The 21502-nt window shown below is 48.9% G+C and overlaps 1 protein-coding gene across 5 annotated transcripts in view; it reads left to right on the forward strand.

Moving 5' to 3' along the window:
• The window catches only part of EXTL3 (exostosin like glycosyltransferase 3), a 137432-nt gene that overhangs the window by 101427 nt on the left and 14503 nt on the right, over nt 1-21502 (forward strand). For all 5 annotated transcript variants that reach the window (XM_042032752.1, XM_042032751.1, XM_042032750.1 and 2 more), the window contains one exon: nt 5810-8434. In XM_042032752.1, coding sequence (XP_041888686.1) covers nt 6287-8434 — 2148 coding nt within the window. In that variant the 5' untranslated portion in view covers nt 5810-6286. The remainder of the gene's footprint in view (nt 1-5809; nt 8435-21502) is intronic.

Below are 21502 nucleotides of genomic sequence, written 5' to 3' on the forward strand. Positions count from 1 at the left end.
CAGGAATGTGGTGAGCACTGCAGCATCAGCCCCTGTGGTTGTAGGGATTTTCCAGTTTGGGAAACTCTGCCCTGTGGTCCCTTGCTCAGAGCTTTGGAGAGGAGAGGGGTGAACTTTGCATCCAGGATGCTCTGCCACTCCATCCCACAGGACGCAGAAGGATTTGCTCCTAAGCTGGATGTTCCTTTGAGCGGAGAAATGCTTGTGTACAGCCTGGAAGAATAAATAAAGAACACTGTGACTGGTTTATTACCAGAAAACAACACTACATAATAAATTTAAGAACTAAAAGCTCTATATGTAAAGTAGATTTCACAATGCATTATGCAAAAAGCAGAAAGGCACTGCTGAAGGAAACCACTGGAAGAAGGCAGGCTGGGAAGATGGATGATCTTGCGGATAGGACGAGGAGATGTGGAGTGAATCCCAAGCTGGCACGGCTTCTCAAGTGACCTTGGGCAAGTTGTTTCTCCACACCTCCATTACCTGCTCTCTGAGAACGGGATGTGGTTTTCCTGTCTCCAGGATTTCATCAGAATAAATGAGCGTTTGTGAAGCACTCGGCTGAGCTCGGCCGAGGAGCAGGGACAGCCTGTGAGCCTTTGGCAGAGGGCAGAGCTCAGGTTCCTGCGAGCACCTGGGGAAGAGGTTTCTGTATTTTCTCCATACTGAGCATCTCCTGGAGCATGATCTTGTCCCCATGCCCAGATGGGAGCACAAAGCTGAGAGCCAGACTCAGTTCTTCACTCGTCTGCTTTGAAGCGTTCGAGGTCACGTTTGCTTTGTGGAGAGAGGGATGAAGGTCAGGGGCGTGGGCATGCCTGGATTCCCCTGGCTGCTGGAGAGAGGCAGTGTTGGAGCTGGGTGCAGGCCCAGTACATCCTGACTGCGGGTTTCTCCTCACATTTCTGAATTGCAGTCACCTGGCAGCCTGGACACAGAGTCATACAGTCATTTTGGTGAGAAGGGACCTCGGGAGGTCTCTGAACCTGGGCATTGTCCAGCGAGTTTTGGATATCTTTTGGCCTCTTCTATCCTCCTTCAAATCCAGTTTAAAGCTCTTTCTCTGAGCCCTCCTAACTCCTGCAGGATGATCCTTTTCCCTCTTTGAAACAGCTGAACCCCCTCTGTTGCCCCCAGACCTGGTGTGGTGTAAACCAGTCCATGATCCAAAGCCCCAGAATTCTGCTGGTGACACCAGGCTCAGAGCCAGTATTGATCTGTTGGCTCTTCCTGCTTCTTCCCTCATCATTTCCTGCAGCTGGAAGGGCAGAGGAGAACATCACTTGTGTGCCATGGTGACAGGAGTGAGCACCCTTCTTCCCCAGGAACTTGGGGTGGAAAAGAGCTCTCAAAAGATGTTGGAGGCCCTTTGAGGGCTCAAAGTGCCACTTCTAAAGCCACTGCCTTCTTCAGCACCTGTGGTTTCCTACTTTTCCAGAGTGAGCACATGGAGGGGCTCTTGGGGCGTTTTTCCAGGATCCCTTTACCCCACACATGCCCATGTGGATGAGGAACAGGGCTGGAAGCAGGTTGGGCTTTGCATGGAGCTGCAAACGTGCTGGATGTTCCTTGGTTTAGATTAAACTCCCTAAAGCCAGGGATGCAGTTTATCCCTGGAATTTCCAGGTTACAGGACCTTTTACCTGTGCCTGTAACAGCATTGATCTCAGCCTGGGAGAATTGCTCTGTACCTGTGAGCTCTGGAGATGGTACAAATCCCTCGGGATGATCCCAAAGGCTGCTGCATGCAAAGCATTTCAGAGTGAATTGTCCATCTGCTGCTTTGAAGGATCTGCTCCCAACCAATTGCACCTTAAAGCGTGTACCTGATAGTTTTATTCTCCTTGTTCAACTGCTCCTGTTCCCAAAGTGATTGGAGATCTGGGATGTAATCCTTCCCTTTGAAAGCATTAGGAAGTAGAAAGTTACCATTGCTGAAGGGTTGTTTGAAGTTTGTTTTCTTCCGGTGCACCCTGTTCTGAAGGGGGGAACACGCTGTATTTTTATTTTCTCTCTTTGACTTCATTTCTAGTGGTGGTGAAAGAGAGACTTTGCAATAGAAGCTGTCTCTCCAAGCCTGGACAGATAAAGCACAGGAGCCACTTCCACACTCCCTGAGATCCTTCCCCATTTGCCAGGAGGGAGCTGGTGTGGCAGAGGTGGGTTTGTTCTCCATGGAGAGCAGCACACCAGAACTTTGTGGATAACAACACTGCAGACCCCTGATTCCATAAGGAAAGTGAGTATGGATGCACACAGATAGAGTTTGGGAACTCTGATTTAGCAGGTGCAGGATCCCTGTGGGTTTTTCTCTCCACAGTGCAGTCTGTGCCACCATGTTCGGCCTCATGGTTATGCATTGCTCTGCTGAGCTCTGAAGGACCATAAGTTTAAAATTCCCAGGCTCTGTTCACAAATATGCTGAGAAAGGAGCAGTACTTCCCTAATTTTATAGGGAGATGGATAACAGAGGTGTCAGCAGGGAGGAGCAGGTGCGGTCAGGTTTTCGAACAGTTGCAGAGTAATGACTCCACAAACACTCACAGATCAGACCAGCCGGGTTATTTCCAGAAATGCAAAATGAGGGAGAACCTCAGGTATTCCCATAACTTCACTGGCACGAGGAGTGCCTGCTGTGGAGCTGAGGGAAGCTCAGGGAATGCAGCCTGAGCTTTGACAATGTGCTCTGAGCAGCTGAGTTTCATGGCAGGAGCTGCAGTGTGCAAACCTGTCGTGCCTGAGAATTCAGTCAGGTTGGCATTTGGGAAGAGGCTCTGATAATTATTGATCTTCTAATCTCCCAAGAGCTCTTCCTGCCTCTTTCTGTGTGTATGTAATTAGCTCCATCAGGCAGCAACATTGTGCTATAACATCAACAAGAGTTTTCATGACACTTGATAAGTTTAAAGAACTAAATAGTGCTTGGGAGTGAGAGGGATGAGTTGGCTGGAAAGCTCAGCAACTCTCCTGCTTCTCCTCCTCCCAGATTTCTTTTCGGGAACGATGGGAATCAGCAGCCTTTTTCCCCAGGGCTGATAAATGCAGCCCTGAAATCTCTCTTTCTGAAAACTAAAAAACCATGGATTGGGTTTTTACTTTGTCTTTTTTTTTTATAAGTCCTAATGGCAACGTGTGACAACCTCAGGCTCTATTGAGTTGATGAGAAATAAAGTCTTTATAGTGAAGAAGAGTCCAGGAGTGTGTCTAAAGTGCTCATTTTATCACCAGCACATATTTCATACTGACAGTCCGTACTTTTAACTAATCCCAAGCCATGTGTGGTGCATTTTAAATCCCTCCTCAGCCTGCCCTGGCCTTACCCATGTGGTGTTTTCCAGGAGGGCGATGGAGTCACATTGGCAACCTCAGGCTTCTGAGCATACGGATATTTTTAATTCACAACCCATATTTTGAGGTGAGGAGTATGAATTTTGTTCTGTGTCAAGGAAGGGAAGGACCAGAGGAGCCACTGGAAGGATTAAGTGGCAGAACAGCTGCAGAGGATCAGGTGTAGGGTGATGGATTTGGCTTTTCAAGGACCCCAGTTGCCATTTTAGAGTCCAGTTTGCCATTTCATTACCGTTTATGGCTTATTAATGGGCAAAGTAACCACAAAGGAATAAGATTTTGATGCAGTCTCACCTTTGAGGCTGCAGTTTTTTCTGACCAGCCCAAAGCAATGTGTCCATGTGTCCACATTTAAGGCCCCACTTATCCCATGGCACCCCCAAACAAAAAACCCAAGCAAAGTTTGTTTTCCCCACGTGTGCCTTGAAGTTAAGCTGATTTTTAGATTCTGTGATGTTCAAGTGAGTGTGTGCTTTGGCATTTCCCTCAGGAAAAGCATTATTAGGGCAGCTCAATCTCCTGGCCAGCTGTTTGCAGAAAACTGGTGGCAACTGGAGGATCTTTTCAGCCCCTGTGAGACCAGGTTGAAATGGCTGGGACTGGCACACACACACAGAGCATGAGCTTCACTTCCTGCAGAGAGCTTGAAAAGGGGGGAAAAAGAAAGAAAAACAAAATAAAATCAAATAAAATATTTTAATATTGTTATTATTATTATTGTTGTTGTTGTTATTAATATTGTTGTTATTATTATTATTATTGCCTTCAGTTACATGTTGGTGCCTGCTAAAATCCTGCTGCTGGGCAGAGCAGTCCCAGAGGCCAGAACCTCCCATCTGCCCACAGCCATGTGCTGCCAAGATCTAAGAAAGCTGATTTAGCCTTTTGCTGACTTTTTAGCCCCTTTATCCTCCTGGCTTTCCGAGATCCACACCACTGCTCTTTGCCAATGTCATGAATTTAAAAACTGCCTTAGTTTTAAGTGCCCATTCTGCTGTGCAACTGGGTTGTGAGTCACATTGGTGGGGGGGATGGAAATCCCATTTAATCACGGGGTGTTAAGTTAGTGGCAACAAATGTCTGTGTAACAACAGGCCTAGGGATTGTGCTTTATTACCCCACATATTTCCCCTCTTCATGATGATTTTTTCTGGTTAAAATCAAATTTCCCCTTAATTTTCTCTGATGTGCACTTGAGTACAACACTGAAAATTCCTCCTGACTTTTTTCTGCTGCTTTAAGATGAACTTTTTTGCTTTGGCTCATTTCCAGATCTCTCTTTCAGCTGAGATTTGCTTCCTCACCTTCTTTCTGGGAATTCTTGATGAGTAGATGAGAGGGGCATTAAATAGATTTAGTGAAAAATGACCGTCACCAGCGTGGATGACTTTCCTCTAATTAAAAATTGAAATGGAAATGAATGAGCTTCTCTTGAGGCCGTGAAGGAGCTGGTGCTGAGCCCAGCTCTATATTCATCAGTGATGTGGGAAGTCCAGTGTGTGAAAGAATATCCCAGAAACTTCAGTACCTTGGAGGATGCCAATAAAAGGGAAGAGAGATTTTCTAGTGGCAGCATATTGATGTGCCCTAGATTTAAATCTGCTGGCCTAGAGCTAAGAGTCAGAGCTGAATTTCATGGAATAACAGAATGGTTTGGGTGGGAAGGGACCTTAAAAATCATCCAGTTCTACCTGCCATGGGCAGGGACACCTTCCACTAGTCCAGGCTGCTCCAAGCCCCATCCAACCTGGCCTTGGACACTGCCAGGGATCCAGGGGCAGCTACGGCTTCTCTGGGCACCCTGTGCCAAGGCCTCCCCACCCTCACAGGGAAGAATTTCTCCCAGCAGGTTCCCAACAGATCCTAACTTCAGCATCTTTGCTTTGATGTACAGTGTAGACTTTTCCAGTGTTGACCAGAAATTCCCTCGTATGCAGCCAGCCAGTTAATCATAACCAAGGCAAGTGCGTTCCCTTTAAACTTTCTCATGCAATGAATCAAAATTTTCCAGCAGGAAATGAAAGCAAAACACTTCATCTAAAAATTCCTCATCAGCTCTAGTCACTGGAGCAGAACAATGGCGATTACGCTCAGTTATGCAGTACAAACTCCCAGCACTGCTGTGTCCCGGGATCGCAGCGAGGCGGGCAGGGAGAGCAGGTGTACGTCAACACCTCTGGTTTGGATGTGAGGAGAGGGGGCCTTACAGGTGGGAAAAACAGGGATCCAGGTCCAGGGCTGAGGAGGTTGTGTAGTCTGGAGCAGCCCCGCACAACCCTAATGAAGAGCAGAGTGCCTGGAGAAGGCTGTGTGTCCACATCTGATGGGTCCCATCACCTTCTCAGGTAGCCCAGAGGTTGTTCTTTTGAGAGAGGACAATTGGTTTTAAATCTAAATGTCCTAGGTGAGTAATGGGTCGTTTCGGTTGCATTGCCTGACTCTGACTGTTCTCTTGTAGGAATGGCAGAGCTTCACCCTCACAGCAGCGATGAGAGAGACTGACAGTGCTCTGAGTCCCCTCTGGCTCCTTCTGCGCAATGGCTGCTGCCTCTGCATATTCATTGGATGGTAATGCGGGATGTCGGGAGCAGTGGTAGAGTTTGGCTCGGTCCCACTGTGCTTTTCTTCTGCCGGTTGCGACTTTGAATCACCATGACAACGCTGTGACACTTCCAGCAAAGGTTGCCCGCGGACCAAGGGTGGGCTGGAGGTGGGCGAGAAGGTCAATGATCGAGTCTAACGGGATCAGAAGTTGTGCCTGCAGCAAAACGAGCGTGGAAGAGCCGCCGGCACAGCAAGAAGATGAAATTCCCCTTCCATTGGCTTCTCGTTAAGCAGGCACAATAACATTTCCTTTTGAGAGACTTGCTGTAAAAACTCTTTTGGTTATGGCTACTGATCCAACGTGATTGTGCGCGCGGCAACTTTGGAACTCATGACTGGCTATACGATGTTGCGCAATGGGGGAGTGGGGAACGGAGGCCAGCCGTGGGTGTTGAGGTGGTCCAGTCGGATCCGGCTCACCTGGCTTAGCTTCACCCTCTTCATCATCCTCGTTTTCTTCCCCCTCATTGCCCACTACTACCTGACCACCATCGACGACGCGGACGATGCCGGCAAGCGCATCTTTGGCCCCCGCACCGGCAACGAGCTGTGTGAGGTGAAGCATGTGCAGGACCTGTGCCGCATCCGCGAGTCGGTCAGCGAGGAGCTGCTCCAGCTCGAGGCCAAGCGGCAGGAGCTCAACAGCGAGATCGCCAAGCTCAACTTGAAGATCGAGGCCTGCAAGAAGAGCATTGAAAATGCCAAGCAGGACCTGCTGCAGCTGAAGAATGTCATCAGTCAGACTGAGCATTCCTACAAAGAGCTGATGGCTCAGAACCAGCCTAAGCTCTCCTTGCCCATCCGGCTGCTGCCAGACAAGGATGATGCGACCTTCCCCCTGCCAAAATCCAACAGGAACTGCAGGCTGCACAACTGCTTTGACTACTCACGCTGCCCGCTGACGTCTGGCTTTCCAGTCTATGTCTACAACAGTGACGATTACCCTTTTGGTAGTTCCTTAGACCCTTTAATTAAACAGGCCTTTGAGGCGACTGTCAGAACTAATGTTTATGTTACTGAAAATGCAAATATTGCTTGTGTGTATATAATTTTAGTGGGGGAAATGCAAGAGCCCGTATTGCCAAAACCTACTGAACTAGAGCAACAGTTGCACTCTTTGCCATATTGGAGGACTGATGGACACAACCATCTCATCATCAATCTATCGAGGAAGTCGGAAACTCAGAACTTCATTTACAACATCAGCACAGGGCGTGCCATGATCGCCCAGTCCACCTTTTACGACACCCAGTACCGACCGGGGTTTGACATCGTGGTATCGCCTCTGGTCCACGCCATGTCCGAGCCCAACTTCCTGGAAATCCCGCCCCAGGTGCCGGTCAAGCGTAAGTACCTGTTCAGTTTCCAGGGGGAGAAGATCGAGTCTCTCCGATCCAGCTTGCAGGAGGTTCGCTCTTTCGAAGAGGAGATCGAAGGCAACGCCCCGGCTGACTACGACGACCGGATCATCACCACCTTGAAGGCTGTTCAGGACAGCAAGCTGGACTTTGTTCTGGTGGAGTTCACGTGTAAGAACCAGCCTAAGGCGAGTCTGCCCACTGAGTGGGCTCTGTGTGGAGAAAGGGACGACAGACTAGAGCTACTGAAGCTTTCTACTTTTGCACTGATCATCACCCCCGGGGACACCCATTTAGTGATCTCCGCAGGGTGTACCATGAGACTGTTTGAAGCCCTGGAAGTTGGGGCCATCCCAGTGGTTCTCGGAGAGCAAGTTCAGCTACCCTACAACGATGTGATCCGGTGGAACGAGGCAGCCTTAATTATACCAAAGCCACGTATCACAGAAGTGCACTTCCTTCTGAGAAGCATTTCTGACAACGATCTCCTTGCCATGAGGAGGCAGGGCCGCTTCTTGTGGGAAACCTACTTCTCCACCTCCGACAACGTCTTCAGCACAGTCTTAGCTATCATAAGGACTCGAATCCAAATCCCGGCTGCTCCTATCCGAGAAGAACCCGCTGTGGAGATCCCCCACCGGTCTGGCAAAGCTGCTGGTACAGACCCCAATATGGCAGACAATGGTGACCTGGACTTGGGGCCTGTGGAAACAGAACCACCCTACGCATCTCCCAAATATCTCCGCAATTTCACCCTCACCGCAATGGATATCTACAGGAATTGGAATTCTGCTCCGGGGCCTTTCCACCTCTTCCCCTACACTCCCTTTGACCCCATTTTACCATCAGAAGCAAAATTTTTAGGGTCTGGGACTGGATTTCGACCAATTGGTGGAGGAGCAGGTGGCTCTGGGAAGGAGTTCCAGGCTGCTTTGGGTGGCAACGTCCCGCGGGAGCAGTTCACGGTGGTGATGTTGACTTACGAGCGGGAGGAAGTGTTGATGAACTCCCTAGAAAGGCTCAATGGTCTCCCCTACTTAAATAAAGTTGTGGTGGTGTGGAACTCTCCCAAGCTTCCCTCCGAGGATCTCTTGTGGCCAGACATCGGCGTCCCAATCATGGTAAGACAGATGTAGCTACATCTATAATGATCTTGTTCGTGGTGGGATTTGTGTGTTGGAGTTGGCTGTGTCAGCTCAGCTTCAGTCCTGGGGGATGGTTGGAGGTGTCTGTACCTCGTCTGGATACTTTAATCAATGGAGAAAAACAAGAGGTGCCAGGATATAGCGCTCATGGAATACGAATGGCTTTTGTGGAGGCTAATATGAATTTTGATGCTTAGAGCTGAAGATTGTTTCTTGCTGGAAATTTTTGCTTAGGTTCTTTAAGTGCCTCCCTGTGAGGACAGTTGACACCTTATAAATATCTAGGTAGTAACTGCTTCTGCACTTTGCCAGATGAATTTTTTATTAAAACAGAAGAGGGACCCACTGAATTCGTGTTGACTGCAAAGACCTCAAAACTCATCTCTCACTTTGTATCACAAGGGGTGGCAGAGAAGGAGTTGCAAGCCAAGGCTGACGTGACCGTGAGAGTTTCCATGCTCCCAAGGCTGTAGCTGAGTTTTCTGTATATTTGGGTTGATTATTTTTTTTCCCCGGCCAAACTGAAGAAGCAACACCTTCAAAAGCTAGCCTTCATTTTCAGACCTGTGAAAATGTACTCACTCAGGTATTGACTTGTAAGGAGTGAATTCTCCCTAAATTTTTATTTATTTTAGGACTTCCCTGTCATCCCAACATAACCTTCTTCACTGGCCATTGTTAACAATGAATATTAAATGTAAATCTCCCCTCATAAAGAGAGCAAGGGCGCAGAGCCACTAACAAGAACTAACACTGTGTGGTCTGAATCTGGTTGTGTTTAGAGGACAAATGGAAGGATAATGCCTTACAAATTAGGGAAGGGGAAAATAAAAGAGGGAGATGGTACTTAAATACACAAACTGTGTGTGGTTTATGTGACAGGACGCTCCTGAGCTTAATAGCAATGGAAGCTTTATGCTGCATGCAAAGAGATTCATTGATTTAATATTTCGTTTTATTATTATTGTGATGAATAAATCCTTCTGCTCACATTTAAAAACCCTTATGGTCCAGGAACAATGAGGAGGGAAAATTGCTTGGATAATTGCGAAATAATCTTTCACATTAGTCCTTTCGAACCTCTGAATTCGACAAAATCTTTGCATTGTGTCTGCTGAAAAACCGCGTCCTCCTTCGGAGCGGAGATTGTTCTCCTTGGAGTTGCTAATGGGTGTTATTTGTGAAAGAAAAATACGTTTCTGTTGATGGAGGGTAATGGCTTTTTGTACCTGGCTCTCATCTGTACATCTGTTGTGTTGGAGCCCCTCTGGTTTTTCGGGGACTTGACACACTCGAGTTGCTTCGTGTCACCTTCGAGCCACGTGCTGGGGGGGATGCGCTGTGGGGAATGTTGGGAACTGTGGGGTTCCAGAGGAGGAAATTGTTGTGTGCCTGCTTTGGGACGGTGGATGGTGACACTGTGCTCATGGCCAAGTGCTGGCGAGTGGCTGGATCACGGAGAGCTTCTGCCAGGTCCTTTCTGAAGGGGTGTGTTGGTCTGATAATAGTTCTGCTTTCTTCCCAGTTTTCTAAATCCCAGTTTTTAAAAGAGCCCAAGTCTTCTGGGATCTCTCGCAGGAGGGTTAACCCTGAGCAGCCTCCAGGCATCCATCCCACCGACGTGCCTGTTGCTAAGCCCATCTCCAGACTGGGTGTTTAATCCTGTTGGGAGTTTGTACCATTCATCTGCATGGATGGTTTGGTGTGGCAATGATGGAAAACTTCCCTGGGCTTCATCAGACAGTGACAAATCCTAAGGTCTGCCTCTGGAAAAGGATGACAAGAATGTTGGGAGCAGAGGTGAGGCTCTGTCTGAGCCTTGTTGGCTGAGATGTGGGACGTGCTGGCCAGGGGAAGAGGCAGGTGGGGATGTGGGATTGGCAGGAGGCACAAGTCAGTACTTGCTGGTGTCAGAAGGAACTGAAGAGCTGTGAATCTGATTTCCTTATGGGGAAAAAAAGGTCTTTTGATGGGGAATATCCAATTCTCTCAGATCTGGAAGTGGTGGTGTATCTCTATGTAACAAATACGTTGCCAGTGACTTCGGGATGCAAGGAATTGCTCTGTGTTCAGGTCCCAGAGCACAGAGCTTTGCGGGGAAACTTGAGGGGAGAAGAGAAGGGGATGAGGGTGGATTTGGGTTGTGATTGAAATGGGTCCAGGCACCATCTGACTGAGGAGCAGCACAGCAGCAGCACATGTGTGCCAGCATGATCCTGGATCAAAGCACCTGAAGCCAGAAGGTCACTGAAGAAAATCTGTGATCAGAAGGACATGGATCTGTTGGAGTGAGTCCAGAAGAAGCCACAGAGATGCTTTGAGGGCTGGAGCCCCTCTGCTCTGGAGCCAGGCTGGGAGAGCTGGGGGTGTTCACCTGGGGAAGAAAAGGATCCAGGGAGAGCTCAGAGCCCCTTCCAGGGCCTAAAGGGGCTCCAGGAGAGCTGGAGAGAGACTTGGGACAAGGGCTGGGGGGACAGGACACAGGGAATGGCTTCCCACTGCCAGAGGACAGGGATGGATGGGATATTGGGAAGGAATTGTTGGCTGTGAGGGTGGTGAGGCCCTGGCAGAGGGTGCCCAGAGAAGCTGTGGCTGCCCCTGGATCCCTGGAAGTGTCCAAGGCCAGGTTGGACAGGGCTTGGAGCAACCTGGAGCAACCTGGGATGGTGGAAGGTGTCCCTGCCCGTGGCAGGGGTGGCACCGGATGAGCTTTAAGGTGCCTTCCAACCCAAACCATTTTATCATTTTATGTAAATCACAGGCTAATGAGACAAAACAACGTGTGTAGCATGTCCGAGGCTTAAAGAGCCTTTGGAAGCAAAATAAGTGTCCTAAACCCCACCAGGGCCTGCTGGTGGCAAGAGATGTGTGGCTCTGTGCTAGCAGAATTCCCCAAAGGAGAGTTGGGCTTCCGTGTGTTAACCTTATTTATTGATGAGTTCCTTGAAACGTCGTGTGCAAACTGTGCTGCTTGGCTGTGATTTGGGGGTTGTCCTCCCAAGCAGATTTCTTTTCCCTGGTGGGCTGGGAATTAATCAAGAGCCAAGCTCAAAGCTGCGTTGGATCTTTGAATCTTTCATGGATAACGAGATAAACAGGGAGACAGAATATATTTGATTTTTAAAAAACTTTGACTTAAATATAGATGGCATAATTTACTAAAACATCAGTGAGATTGCTAAGCTGCACAGGAGTCTGATCAAATATTCTGTCCCTGTCCCCAGCCTGAAGGGAGTAGGTGGAAATCCAACATAATGTGAAGTTGTTTGTAGTCACTCAGGGCTGCCCCTGGAACAGATGTAGGTACTTTGCCCTCACATTTAAAGCTGTAAAAACTCTTCCCATCCCACGTTAATCAGTATCGCAGCAAAACCCAACGGTGTGAATGAGAACTCTTGTTTGTGCAAGCTCAAAGCCTCACTTTCCCCGAGTGTTTGTCTCTGTGGCACTGCCTTAGGAGAACTTCCCAGGACAGAAGGAGTGGGACTGTTCCAGCTCCAACAGCCACATCACAGCCACTGCTGAGCTTCTCCCTTCTCTAGGGAACCTCTGGCTGCCCCATCCCTGGAAATGTTCCAGGCCAGGTTGGACGGGGTTTGGAGCAGCCTGGGATGGTGGAAGGTGTCCCTGCCTGTGGTAGGGGGTGGGACTGGGTGAGATTTAAGGTCCCTTCCAGCCCAAACCGTTCTGTGATTCTGTGATTTGGAGCTAAACCTTATCCAGCCCAAACCAGTATTTTCACAACCTCTGCTCGCATGCTAAGAAGTGACAGCCAGAACTTCCAGCTTCTCTCCCTCTGCTGGCTGTGTGAGGGCCCTCAGTGGCAGAGCCGTGGCTGGAAAAGCCCTGCAGCAGTTTGGTTTCTCCTCCTGCTCGGGGCTGAGGTGGGCTGTGAGTGCTGGAGGCGTCTCTGAGCACTTAGGCTGGGTTCAGTGCCAGCTCCTATGGCTGCCGGCAGTGACTAATCCCTTCCTCCAGCTTTGTTCCAGAATAAGTCGCTGCCTTTGATCCCTGCAGCCACTTCCAGTGGCGTAATGTCCTTTGCTGCTGGCCTGGTGGCTGGCTGAGAGGGCTCATTCCATTTTGCTGCTTGTTTAAAAAGGAATAATCTGTGGAAAATGGCTAATCTGGAAGTGCTGCCGGGTCTGCAGACCTGTTTGGGTCCCTTGACATGGCATTTATTAATCAGGAGCAGGCTGGGCAGGGAATGCTGTCCTGACTTTCCCTGCTGTTTGGGCTCTGGCTGTGTAAATGTGCTGTGCTGAGCTGGCTCAAAGCTCAGATGCCTGAGGTTTGCATGTCCTTTCCAGCAGAAGGACTCAAAGGGTCTTTGATATCTCCATTTTAAGGAGCACAGCAGGATCTGTAGGTGATACTTCTGGCCAAGAGGAGGAGGACAGAACCTGGTCAGGGTGGTGGCCATGGTGGCACCATGAGCTTCTCTACTTGTCTTTCAGCAAGCAGCTGGATCCTCAAGCTTGGTTTTCTGATAATAGCAGCATCAACCTTCCAAACTAACCAGCAGCTTGAGATAAGCTGCAGTGGTGTGTGTGATCCAGAGTGAGATCATCACACTGACCAGGAGCTGTAAAAGAGAATAAAACCTCCATGTTCATCAACACCACCCCTTCAGTCAGTCCTTCTCCTTCCTGGGAGCTTTGCCTAAATACCAGCTCAGGGTCTGGTTCAGTTTGGTAATTCAGCATTTACCAAACTCTTCCTTGGTGATGTGGCTTGTGCTTTTCTGGGCCAACTCACCTGCAGAAACTCTTTGGTGAGTCCCAGCTTTATCCTGCTTTCCCCTGTCTTACTTTGACTCACAGCTCTTGTGTTCCAAATCAGAAGAAACCCAACTTTGCTTTGAGCTCCTGAATTGCATATGGGCGTGGGGGGCTCCAGGTTTACTTCCAGAAGGAACAATTCACACAAAATCGGCTGAGAAAATCCCTGTGTTTCTTAGCACTGAGTCACTTCACACAGGAGATTGGCCCCATCCTTGGCTTGAACAGGCCATACTCAGTGCACCAGCATTACCAGCAGTGTATCCCGGGTTTGTGAGCTCAGTTTCTCCACGAGAGCAGTTTTAGAAGGCAGGGAGACGTTCCACAGAAGTGCCTGGGCGCCGCTGCCGGGTTTGCAGCACCACCTGCTGCCAGCGCAGCCGGTGCTGCCGGGGAGGCAGCCGAGTTCTGAAATCCCTGCGAGGTTTGCCATCTCCATATGTATTTTTTCTGCTGTGTAGCAGCAGAGGAAGGAACAAATTTGCTGCTTAGTTTACCTGTGAATCCTGAAATCCAGATGCTTGTCACTGCAGGGCCTGAGCAAAGGTGCAGCGAGGCGTGAACGTGGGATGATAATGGAACAAGCAGTGCCGACTCCTCGGAATTTGGACTTGGAATATTAATTCCAACACCCTCACAATCCTCGCTAGACCCAACCCGTCATTCTCCCCCATGCCATATGCTGGTTTGTGATGGCTTTTCCACAGATAAAACCTTACTGTAGCCCCAGCCCCTGGAATTCCCTTGGCTCAGGATGCAGCTAATGTGGTCGGTGACCAGAAGGAAGCGTATTTGGGGCACTGGAAAGGAAAAGCAAGGGAGGGAAGCATCCTTGCACGCTGCTGGGGACATAATTGGGTGGGTTTTGTCACATGTGAAAGCCTGCAGATGTCCCAGGGGCCAGTCCTCCGTGCTGAAGCATTAAACATCACCACGGAAGCTGCCTGTGCATCTCAAACGCTCCCCGTTTGGAGCAGGCTCTGTCACAACCGCTGGGGGACAAAAGCAGCGCGACAGGACTTGGCACTGCAGGCAGTGCAGCAGCAAAACCCACACTGTTTTTCCAGGGCTGGATTCCTGCTACTTTTAGGGTTTTATTGTGACCTGTTTAAATACCAACAGAATATCAAATGTCCCCAAATTATTCCGTACACTGGAACAGGCATGGGGGGAATGGAGTGTATGGATGCATTTCCTCTCTTTTTTCCTTTTGTTTTCACCTACTTTCCATCCTCTGGGACTTTGTTGTGATGGAGTTGAGTGTTGACATCCACTTCACTGCAAGCTATGCCTCTCTTCCCATAAAGTCCCAGAGCCTGGATATCTGCATTTCCTTTCTTCCCAGGCTTTTATCTGTCCTGGTGGAGTAGTTCTGCTGTGCAAAGCCATTTGATTGTGCATTCTGCACAGGCTGCCTTATTTGTGAAGACAGCCCTGCCTCCCAGAGTGGCCATAACTTGGTGCTGTGCCATAAGACACGGATGGATCCCCTGGCACAGGAGGGAAGGAGGTGAGCTGTACTCACGGAGGTCAGGAATTTGGGTATGAAAGAGATGGGACAAAAGAAAATCTGCATTTGCTGGAACAGAAGGGACCTCATGGGGCATTGGGACATCAAAGAGGCAGCTGTGAGGGACATGAGAAGGTTACAAAGAGGAAGGTGCCTCTTGGATATGAGGTTAGAGAAAGAGATGAGAAGCAAGAGAGAGGTTTTAATCGCTGCTTGTTGCTGCATGTCTCATGTAGCTCCCAGATGCCTCCCCAAACTCTGTGGATCAATCAGCAGAGACATTGCAGAAGGTGATGATTTACTCCCAAGTTTTGGGCTGGGCTGGGCTGGCAGCAGCAGCCACCCCCTGGACAGTCTCCTTCCCCTTTTCCCCACAGTCCCTTCCCCTTTCCTTGCCTGTGTCTGGTGAGGAAGCAGGTGCTGCTCTCCCTTATCTAATTCATGGATGCTCTTTTCCCATTTTCTTAAAATCAAGCTGTGCTTAGCGATAAAGCCTGATGGGCCTCCCTGCCCTGCTGGGCATGCAGAATGCTCCTCTGTCCAAAAAGCAGCACTTGGCTCCTTCCTGGACTTCTGGAAAAGGTTCATCTCCTGTGGAAAGCCAGTGACAACAGGTGATGGAGTAGCTGGATTCAGAACCAAAGGGCTGCAGTTTGTTTTCCCCATGTCCTGTCTCCAGAATCCCTGGAAGCAGTTGTTTCACTACAAGCACCCAGAAAGGATGGAGCTTTTTCTCCTGATGACAGCAAGGGGATGTCACTTCAGAGACTGTGAGAAAATCAGTAGTTTTCAGACACTTCCATTTACTTAAAGCCTTTAGTTAATTAATGAAAATCTGTGTTAGCCCTGTTAAGAAAGGTGAGGATTTTTTTCCTTCTCCTGAAATTGGCCAAAGGACCATCAGCAAGGAGCTGAGGGTCCTAAAGGGAAACTGGGGCACGGAGAAAGCGACACCTGGTCTCAGAAACATCTACCTCTGTGTCTCCATGTAAGTTCACAGAAATGCTGTTTTCACCTATTCCCAGATTTTCTAACAGCAGAAAGATGGGAAATGTGGTGAAGGTTCTGTCTTCCCAGGTAACACTTTCAGATCCAGATAGTTCAGCAAAGTCTTCAGCTTTCTGAATGCTCATTTGAACTGAACTCTGAGGGGTTTGAGCTTCGTGGAGGGAAGAGAAATGGGCTTTGTTCATGACATTGAAAACATTTGGGGCAGGGAAGTTCCATTTCCAACCTGGATGTGGAAGGGATGATCGTGGCTTTGATCTCTGAGCTGCCCAGAGCCTGGCTGGTGGGAGCCTGGCTTATCTCTGTGACAAGAGACAGCCTCATCTTGAACTGTGACAGAAGAGAGCTAAGAGGGAGTAAGAAAAGCTTCAGAACAGCCATAAACTGGAAAACTCTTTCCAACAGGGCTCATTTTCCTCTTGCTCTGAACACAGGTGACAAAGCAGGTTGGTTTCAAAACACTGATAGTAATTAGGCTGGTTTTATTGGAATTTATAAAAGGAATTGTTTTGAATTGTGACTCATTTATGTGAAGTCCATAATTTCTAACACATGCTGGTCCTTAATTCCCATCCTATCTTGTGGCTTGTGGGAGGTGGTTCTGGGAGTCTGGATTCATCCCAACCATGTGTTTGGCAGTAATGCATTGACTGCCTCTTGATGGAAGCATTTTTTACTCCTGGATTTTGTTGAAGCAAATATTAAAAGCCTTGGGATAAATGAAGCTTTGAAGGACATGACATTGCCCATGGCTTGGGCGTGGAGAGGGTTCCCTGCTCCTCTGGGTGGAAGAATGGTGGGCTGGTGTAAAGTAGGATTTAGCCAAGGATTCCAGGAATTAGGATCCAAAAATTGAAATCTACAAATTCCTTAGAAACCCATCTGGGGGTCACATCCAGATTTGTCACTGGCTGGCTCTGCCACCTGGAAGGAAAATTGTGTGTTTGGGGAAGATGCCTCTCCCTTTGTTTGGCCACATTCAGGGGGACATCACAACCCTGTGCTCTGCTCTTTGAGCTGATGGAAACTGCAGTTCCCAGTGAGCTGTGCTCCTGGAACAACGAGGGATAAAATGCCAATTTGGGGATCATGCTGTGGGTACTGGGACAGTTCTTTTCTTCCAACATTCCATACAGGAGCTCTCATCCCTCCATAATGGATTTGAGGGCAGGGATGCTGGCAGCAAGCTGTCATCATTTCACCCAGAACTTCCCCTGTAAGATCTCAGCCTTCTCATCTCACAAGTCCCCGGAAGGCTTCCAGTCTGGAATAAACCTGGAAGCCAAAAGTGAGTTTATGTGCCTGAGTGCTTTATGGTTGCTGCTCCCAGCCACATAGACATTAATAAATCCACTGTCCTCTTCCCATCAAAACAATAACCTGCCTGCAAACTTGATGGCTTCTTGGCTCTGCTGTATCTGAGTTTATATTCCGGGTTTTTTAGTAGCTGCTCAGTGAGTTATAGTCTGACTGCAATTCCCTCCTCCCTTTGTTGGGCTGTGATGTTTGTTGGGATGCCCTCGGATACAAATGTTTGCACTGAAGCTCTTGTAGGATGGGTCAGAGCAGCTTTTAAATGCTGAAAACATCTCCGAGCATCCTTGGGTGTAATGTATTCCAGAAGAGTGAGACGCACCCGTGCGAACAAATTTACAAATAATGGCACCTGCTCTGCCAGGTGTTTTGTTTTCCTGCTGTAGTGGAAATCCTTTCTGACAGATCCTGAGGAGGAACCTGCTGAAGAAGTAATTGCACAACAATGCACAACAATACAGAGGATTTGCACTGACTAAAGCCTCTGGTAATTAAAGCAGCCGGGCTATCAGCCAAAGAGCAAAGTGTGGAAAGATAAGCTCTGCCTCACTTAGTGAGCAGAAAGGAGGTATTTCCAATAATCCCCTGGGATCACAGCCCGTGGATTTCCAGCACTTTCCTGTTGTCTGTCTCTCTGTTGTGCATTTCTGTGTCTCCAGGATGTTGCTGTGTTTCCTCCCATGCCATGACCTGGTCCTGCACGGCTCTGATGCCTTGGCAAGGGGAGGAGATGCTCAGGGATGTTCCGGAGCTGCCTCCTGACTCTTCCATCTCCTGTCTCACAGATGGGATGTGACAGCCCTTCTCAGATCCACCTCTCAGCTCCCAGTCCCTTTGCTTCCAGACTTCTGGGCATGGAGCAGGGGACTGGCAACGTGCCTTTTCCAGGGAAATCGGAAGTGCAGGAATTAGCTGGTGATGGGCTGAGGGAGATCTGGGCTTTCATACTTCAGAGGTTTTGGGGTTTTGCTTGTTTATGGAAATCAGGTCAGGGAGTTGCAGTCTGTGAGTGGTTCTTGGGCTCTTGTGTGGCTGTTCTGGGCTCTCGTTTGGCTCTTCCAAGGATAAGAAGGAGCTTGTGCCTGGCTTGACACATCTCTGAGTGCTCCACTGGGGGCACAACTGGGGAAGTCAGACAAGCAGGGAAACGGATATTTTTGCCAAAACAAGGCCAGGCTTTCCCAGTCAGTTCTTTGTGCAGCTCTTCCCTGCCTGGTACAGTGCCAGCTTCCCTGTGAGTCCCAAAACAGATCCAGGAGATGAGAGCCAGTTCAGAGCAGTGGTCACTCTAACCTGGCTGTTCCTCAGGCTCTCTCTGCTCCAGGGATGGGCCAGGGTGCTGCAAGGATTTGCAGCTGGCTGAGCCAAACTCCTGCTGAATCCCAGGGTCTGAGTTGGGTCTAATCTGGAGCAGAAGCGTGGGATCTGTTCCTGGGCTTGCTGACAGTGCTCACATCCATTCCTGAGCTGTTGGTATTTACCAGTGTGGGAAGCTTTTGCTACCCACAAGTGGTTTGAATCCCTCATCCCTGAGCTCCAGGCAGTAACACTCCACCTTTTGGATGGAGTTAAAAGCTGCTGCCTGCCCTCCTTCTGTCTCTTGGCATGTTCTCTTTCTCAACAGTGGTCCCAAATGGCATCTCTGTGTTTTACCTAATATTAGCAAAGTGGGTTTAACGCAGGGGGTGTGAGGAAGGCGTCCCCATTTCATCAGAACGTGCTCCTGGACCTTGTCTGGGGAGAGCTCAGCCACCAGGGTTGGATGGAGACACGGAGCCAGACACGGGATGCTGGAGAGATGGCGAGGTCATCGTGGGAAGCACCTTCCCCTTGGGTGGAGTTTTATAGTGCAAATAAAATTCATCAGGGATGGAAATAGGCGAGCTGACACCAGCCTGTTGTTTTTTCCTGTGTTCAGTGATACAGAGCTGGGCTTCTCCAGCCTGGAATTCCTGGCTCTCAGCCTTATCCATACAACACTTCTGTTTCACCACCTCACTGGCGCTGCGTTATCAGGCGTTGGGTGAAATTCATCGGGTTTTGTGACTTTGAATCCAAAAGGGCAACATTGCTACTGTGCAGGGCCAACCTTTGAAAATCCTTGGCAGGATTTTTCCATCCCGAGATCTCGGAGTTGTTTGGAGGCATTCATCAATGGAACAGCTGCCCTGTGAGATTAGGGAAGGGTGGATGGCACTGGTTTGTTAAAATGGGACACACCAGGGCTATCATTATCCAGAGCTTTGGAAGGAAAGCTGATTTAACCAGCAACCTCTTTGCTGTTAAAATTACCACTAAACAGCCAAGGGGTATTTGGAGAGGGAGAAGAGACACAGAGGATGAAGTTCAGAGTTGACAAATAATAATGTATGCACGCCCTGCTTGTGCTGAATCCATGCTAGGGACACTCCTGCCGCCATCCATCGTCGTCCCTGGGGTGTTTCAGCTCTGGGAGTGTGTCCAGGGAAGGGAACGGAGCTGGGAAAGGGGCTGGAGCAGCAGGAGAGGCTGAGGGAGCTGGGAAAGGGGCTCAGCCTGGAGCAAAGGAGGCTCAGGGGGGACCTTGTGGCTCTGCACAAGTCCCTGACAGGAGGGGACAGCCGGGGGGGGATCGGGCTCTGCTCGCAGGGAACAGGGACAGGAGAAGAGGGAACGGCCTCAGGCTGGGCCAGGGGAGGCTCAGGGTGGACATCAGGAGGGATTTCTCCACCGAAAGGCATTGGAACTGCCCAGGGAGGTGGAGTTCCCATCCCTGGAGGTGTTTTTAAAACGTGTGGATGTGCTGGCTGTGGATCATGGGTTGATGGTTAGATTTGATCACTTTAGATCTCCACAGCCTTAGTGATTCTGTGATTCCATGATCTCACCTTTGGGAATTGCCTATTCCACTGCAAAAAAACTCCTACCAAACTAAAACTTTGGGTTATGAGTATCAAAACCCTCAAAAGAGTGAGCTCTTTCTTCTTCAAATGACTTTCCCTGGCTTCACAGCAAACAGCAGCTCGTACATCTGGCTCGTGATCCCAGACCTGCCAGTGGAAGTTGGATCATGGGCTTTGCACTCCGCAGTTTTTCCCTGTGAGCTTTCATGGAAAGCACACAGAGGAATTTCAGGAAGTTGAGAAGGGAATGAGCTGCAGCAGTGGAGTTATTGGAACATGACAGTGTGTTATCCCAGGGACCTTCTTTGAGCCAAATAATTAAACTTAATTGTAAAATAAATCTAATTGGACATCCAACTCCATGTGCATCTCTAATTGCACAGCCACTAACAGCAACACACAGAATAAAAATAAGTGTCTGCATCCCTTTAACATTAAAACAAGTATCCTTCTCCTTTCGCTTCTCTGGGAAGATGTGACAGCTGCTCCTGTATGAAAATGAATAAATAATCAGTTTTATTTGTATCTCAAGCTGTTTTCTCCTCTCGGAGGTGAGCGACCCACTGATCTCAGCTGAGGAGTTTAAATGGAGACCAAGTGTTTGCACATTTTCCGTGCGTGGACACAGCATCAGTTTAAGAAAAGCCTTTCCGTGGTATCTTCCTGTGTGGTTTTGTTCTCAGCGGGGGATAATTTATGCCGGGGTTTATGTTGCATTATTTAATTACGCGTATTTTAAAAATGCATCTGTTTTGCCAATTTATATTCAGCATGCGCTGCCTTTGGATGGCTTTGGAGCTGAATACCCTTCTCATACCTCTAGAGATGAGTCTTAAAATAGTCTATAAATCTTTTAAATTCAGATTTTGAAAAGGCTTTAAGTCGGAGGTAGCAAAGGCAGAGGTTCAGGGCATAAAGGAGGGGCTGTAGCTGTTTCAAGGTGAAGAGGAGGGAGCAGGGAATAATTAATACATAAGAAAGGGGATAACGGTAACTTCCCGATCCATCTTTACAAGGGGAGATTAAAGGAACAACAAGAAGGTGAAGAATTGCCAGGGGAAGCCACTGTAAAAGCCAGGGACAGCTCTTCAGGCGATGCATGACTGAGGAAACATCCTGCTACGAGTGTCTCAGGTTTGGGGTGGGTGCTCAGATAAATGGATGTTTTTGGTGCCATCAAATCCAGCAACAGAGCAGATTCCAGAGGATTTCTATGGGGTGGGTGAGGACTGATGTCTCCCTTGCCCACCTACAGCTCCATCCACACCAAGCATGTCCTGGGACTTGTCCAGTCCTGGACCAAAGCTGGGAGCCAGCTGGGAATGGTGAGGCTGGCTGGTGGGGAGAGACCAGTCATGAGAGGAGCACATTCCCTCCCGGCAGTGCCTGGGATGCAGGAGGATCCCAGCATCCTGGCTCTCCCTTGGGATGGCTCTGGATGTGATAACAGGGCTCCTTTAGGAGCTCAGGTCACAGCCATTCCCATTTATCAATACATCAGGATCTGAGTGTGTTAACCACAGGATAACACCCAAATATCATTGTCTGA

The sequence above is a fragment of the Corvus kubaryi genome, unplaced genomic scaffold (assembly GCF_017639235.1).
Source record: "Corvus kubaryi isolate FWS band 111438036 unplaced genomic scaffold, C.kubaryi_AGA036_p1.0 37354, whole genome shotgun sequence".
Lineage (NCBI taxonomy): Eukaryota > Metazoa > Chordata > Aves > Passeriformes > Corvidae > Corvus > Corvus kubaryi.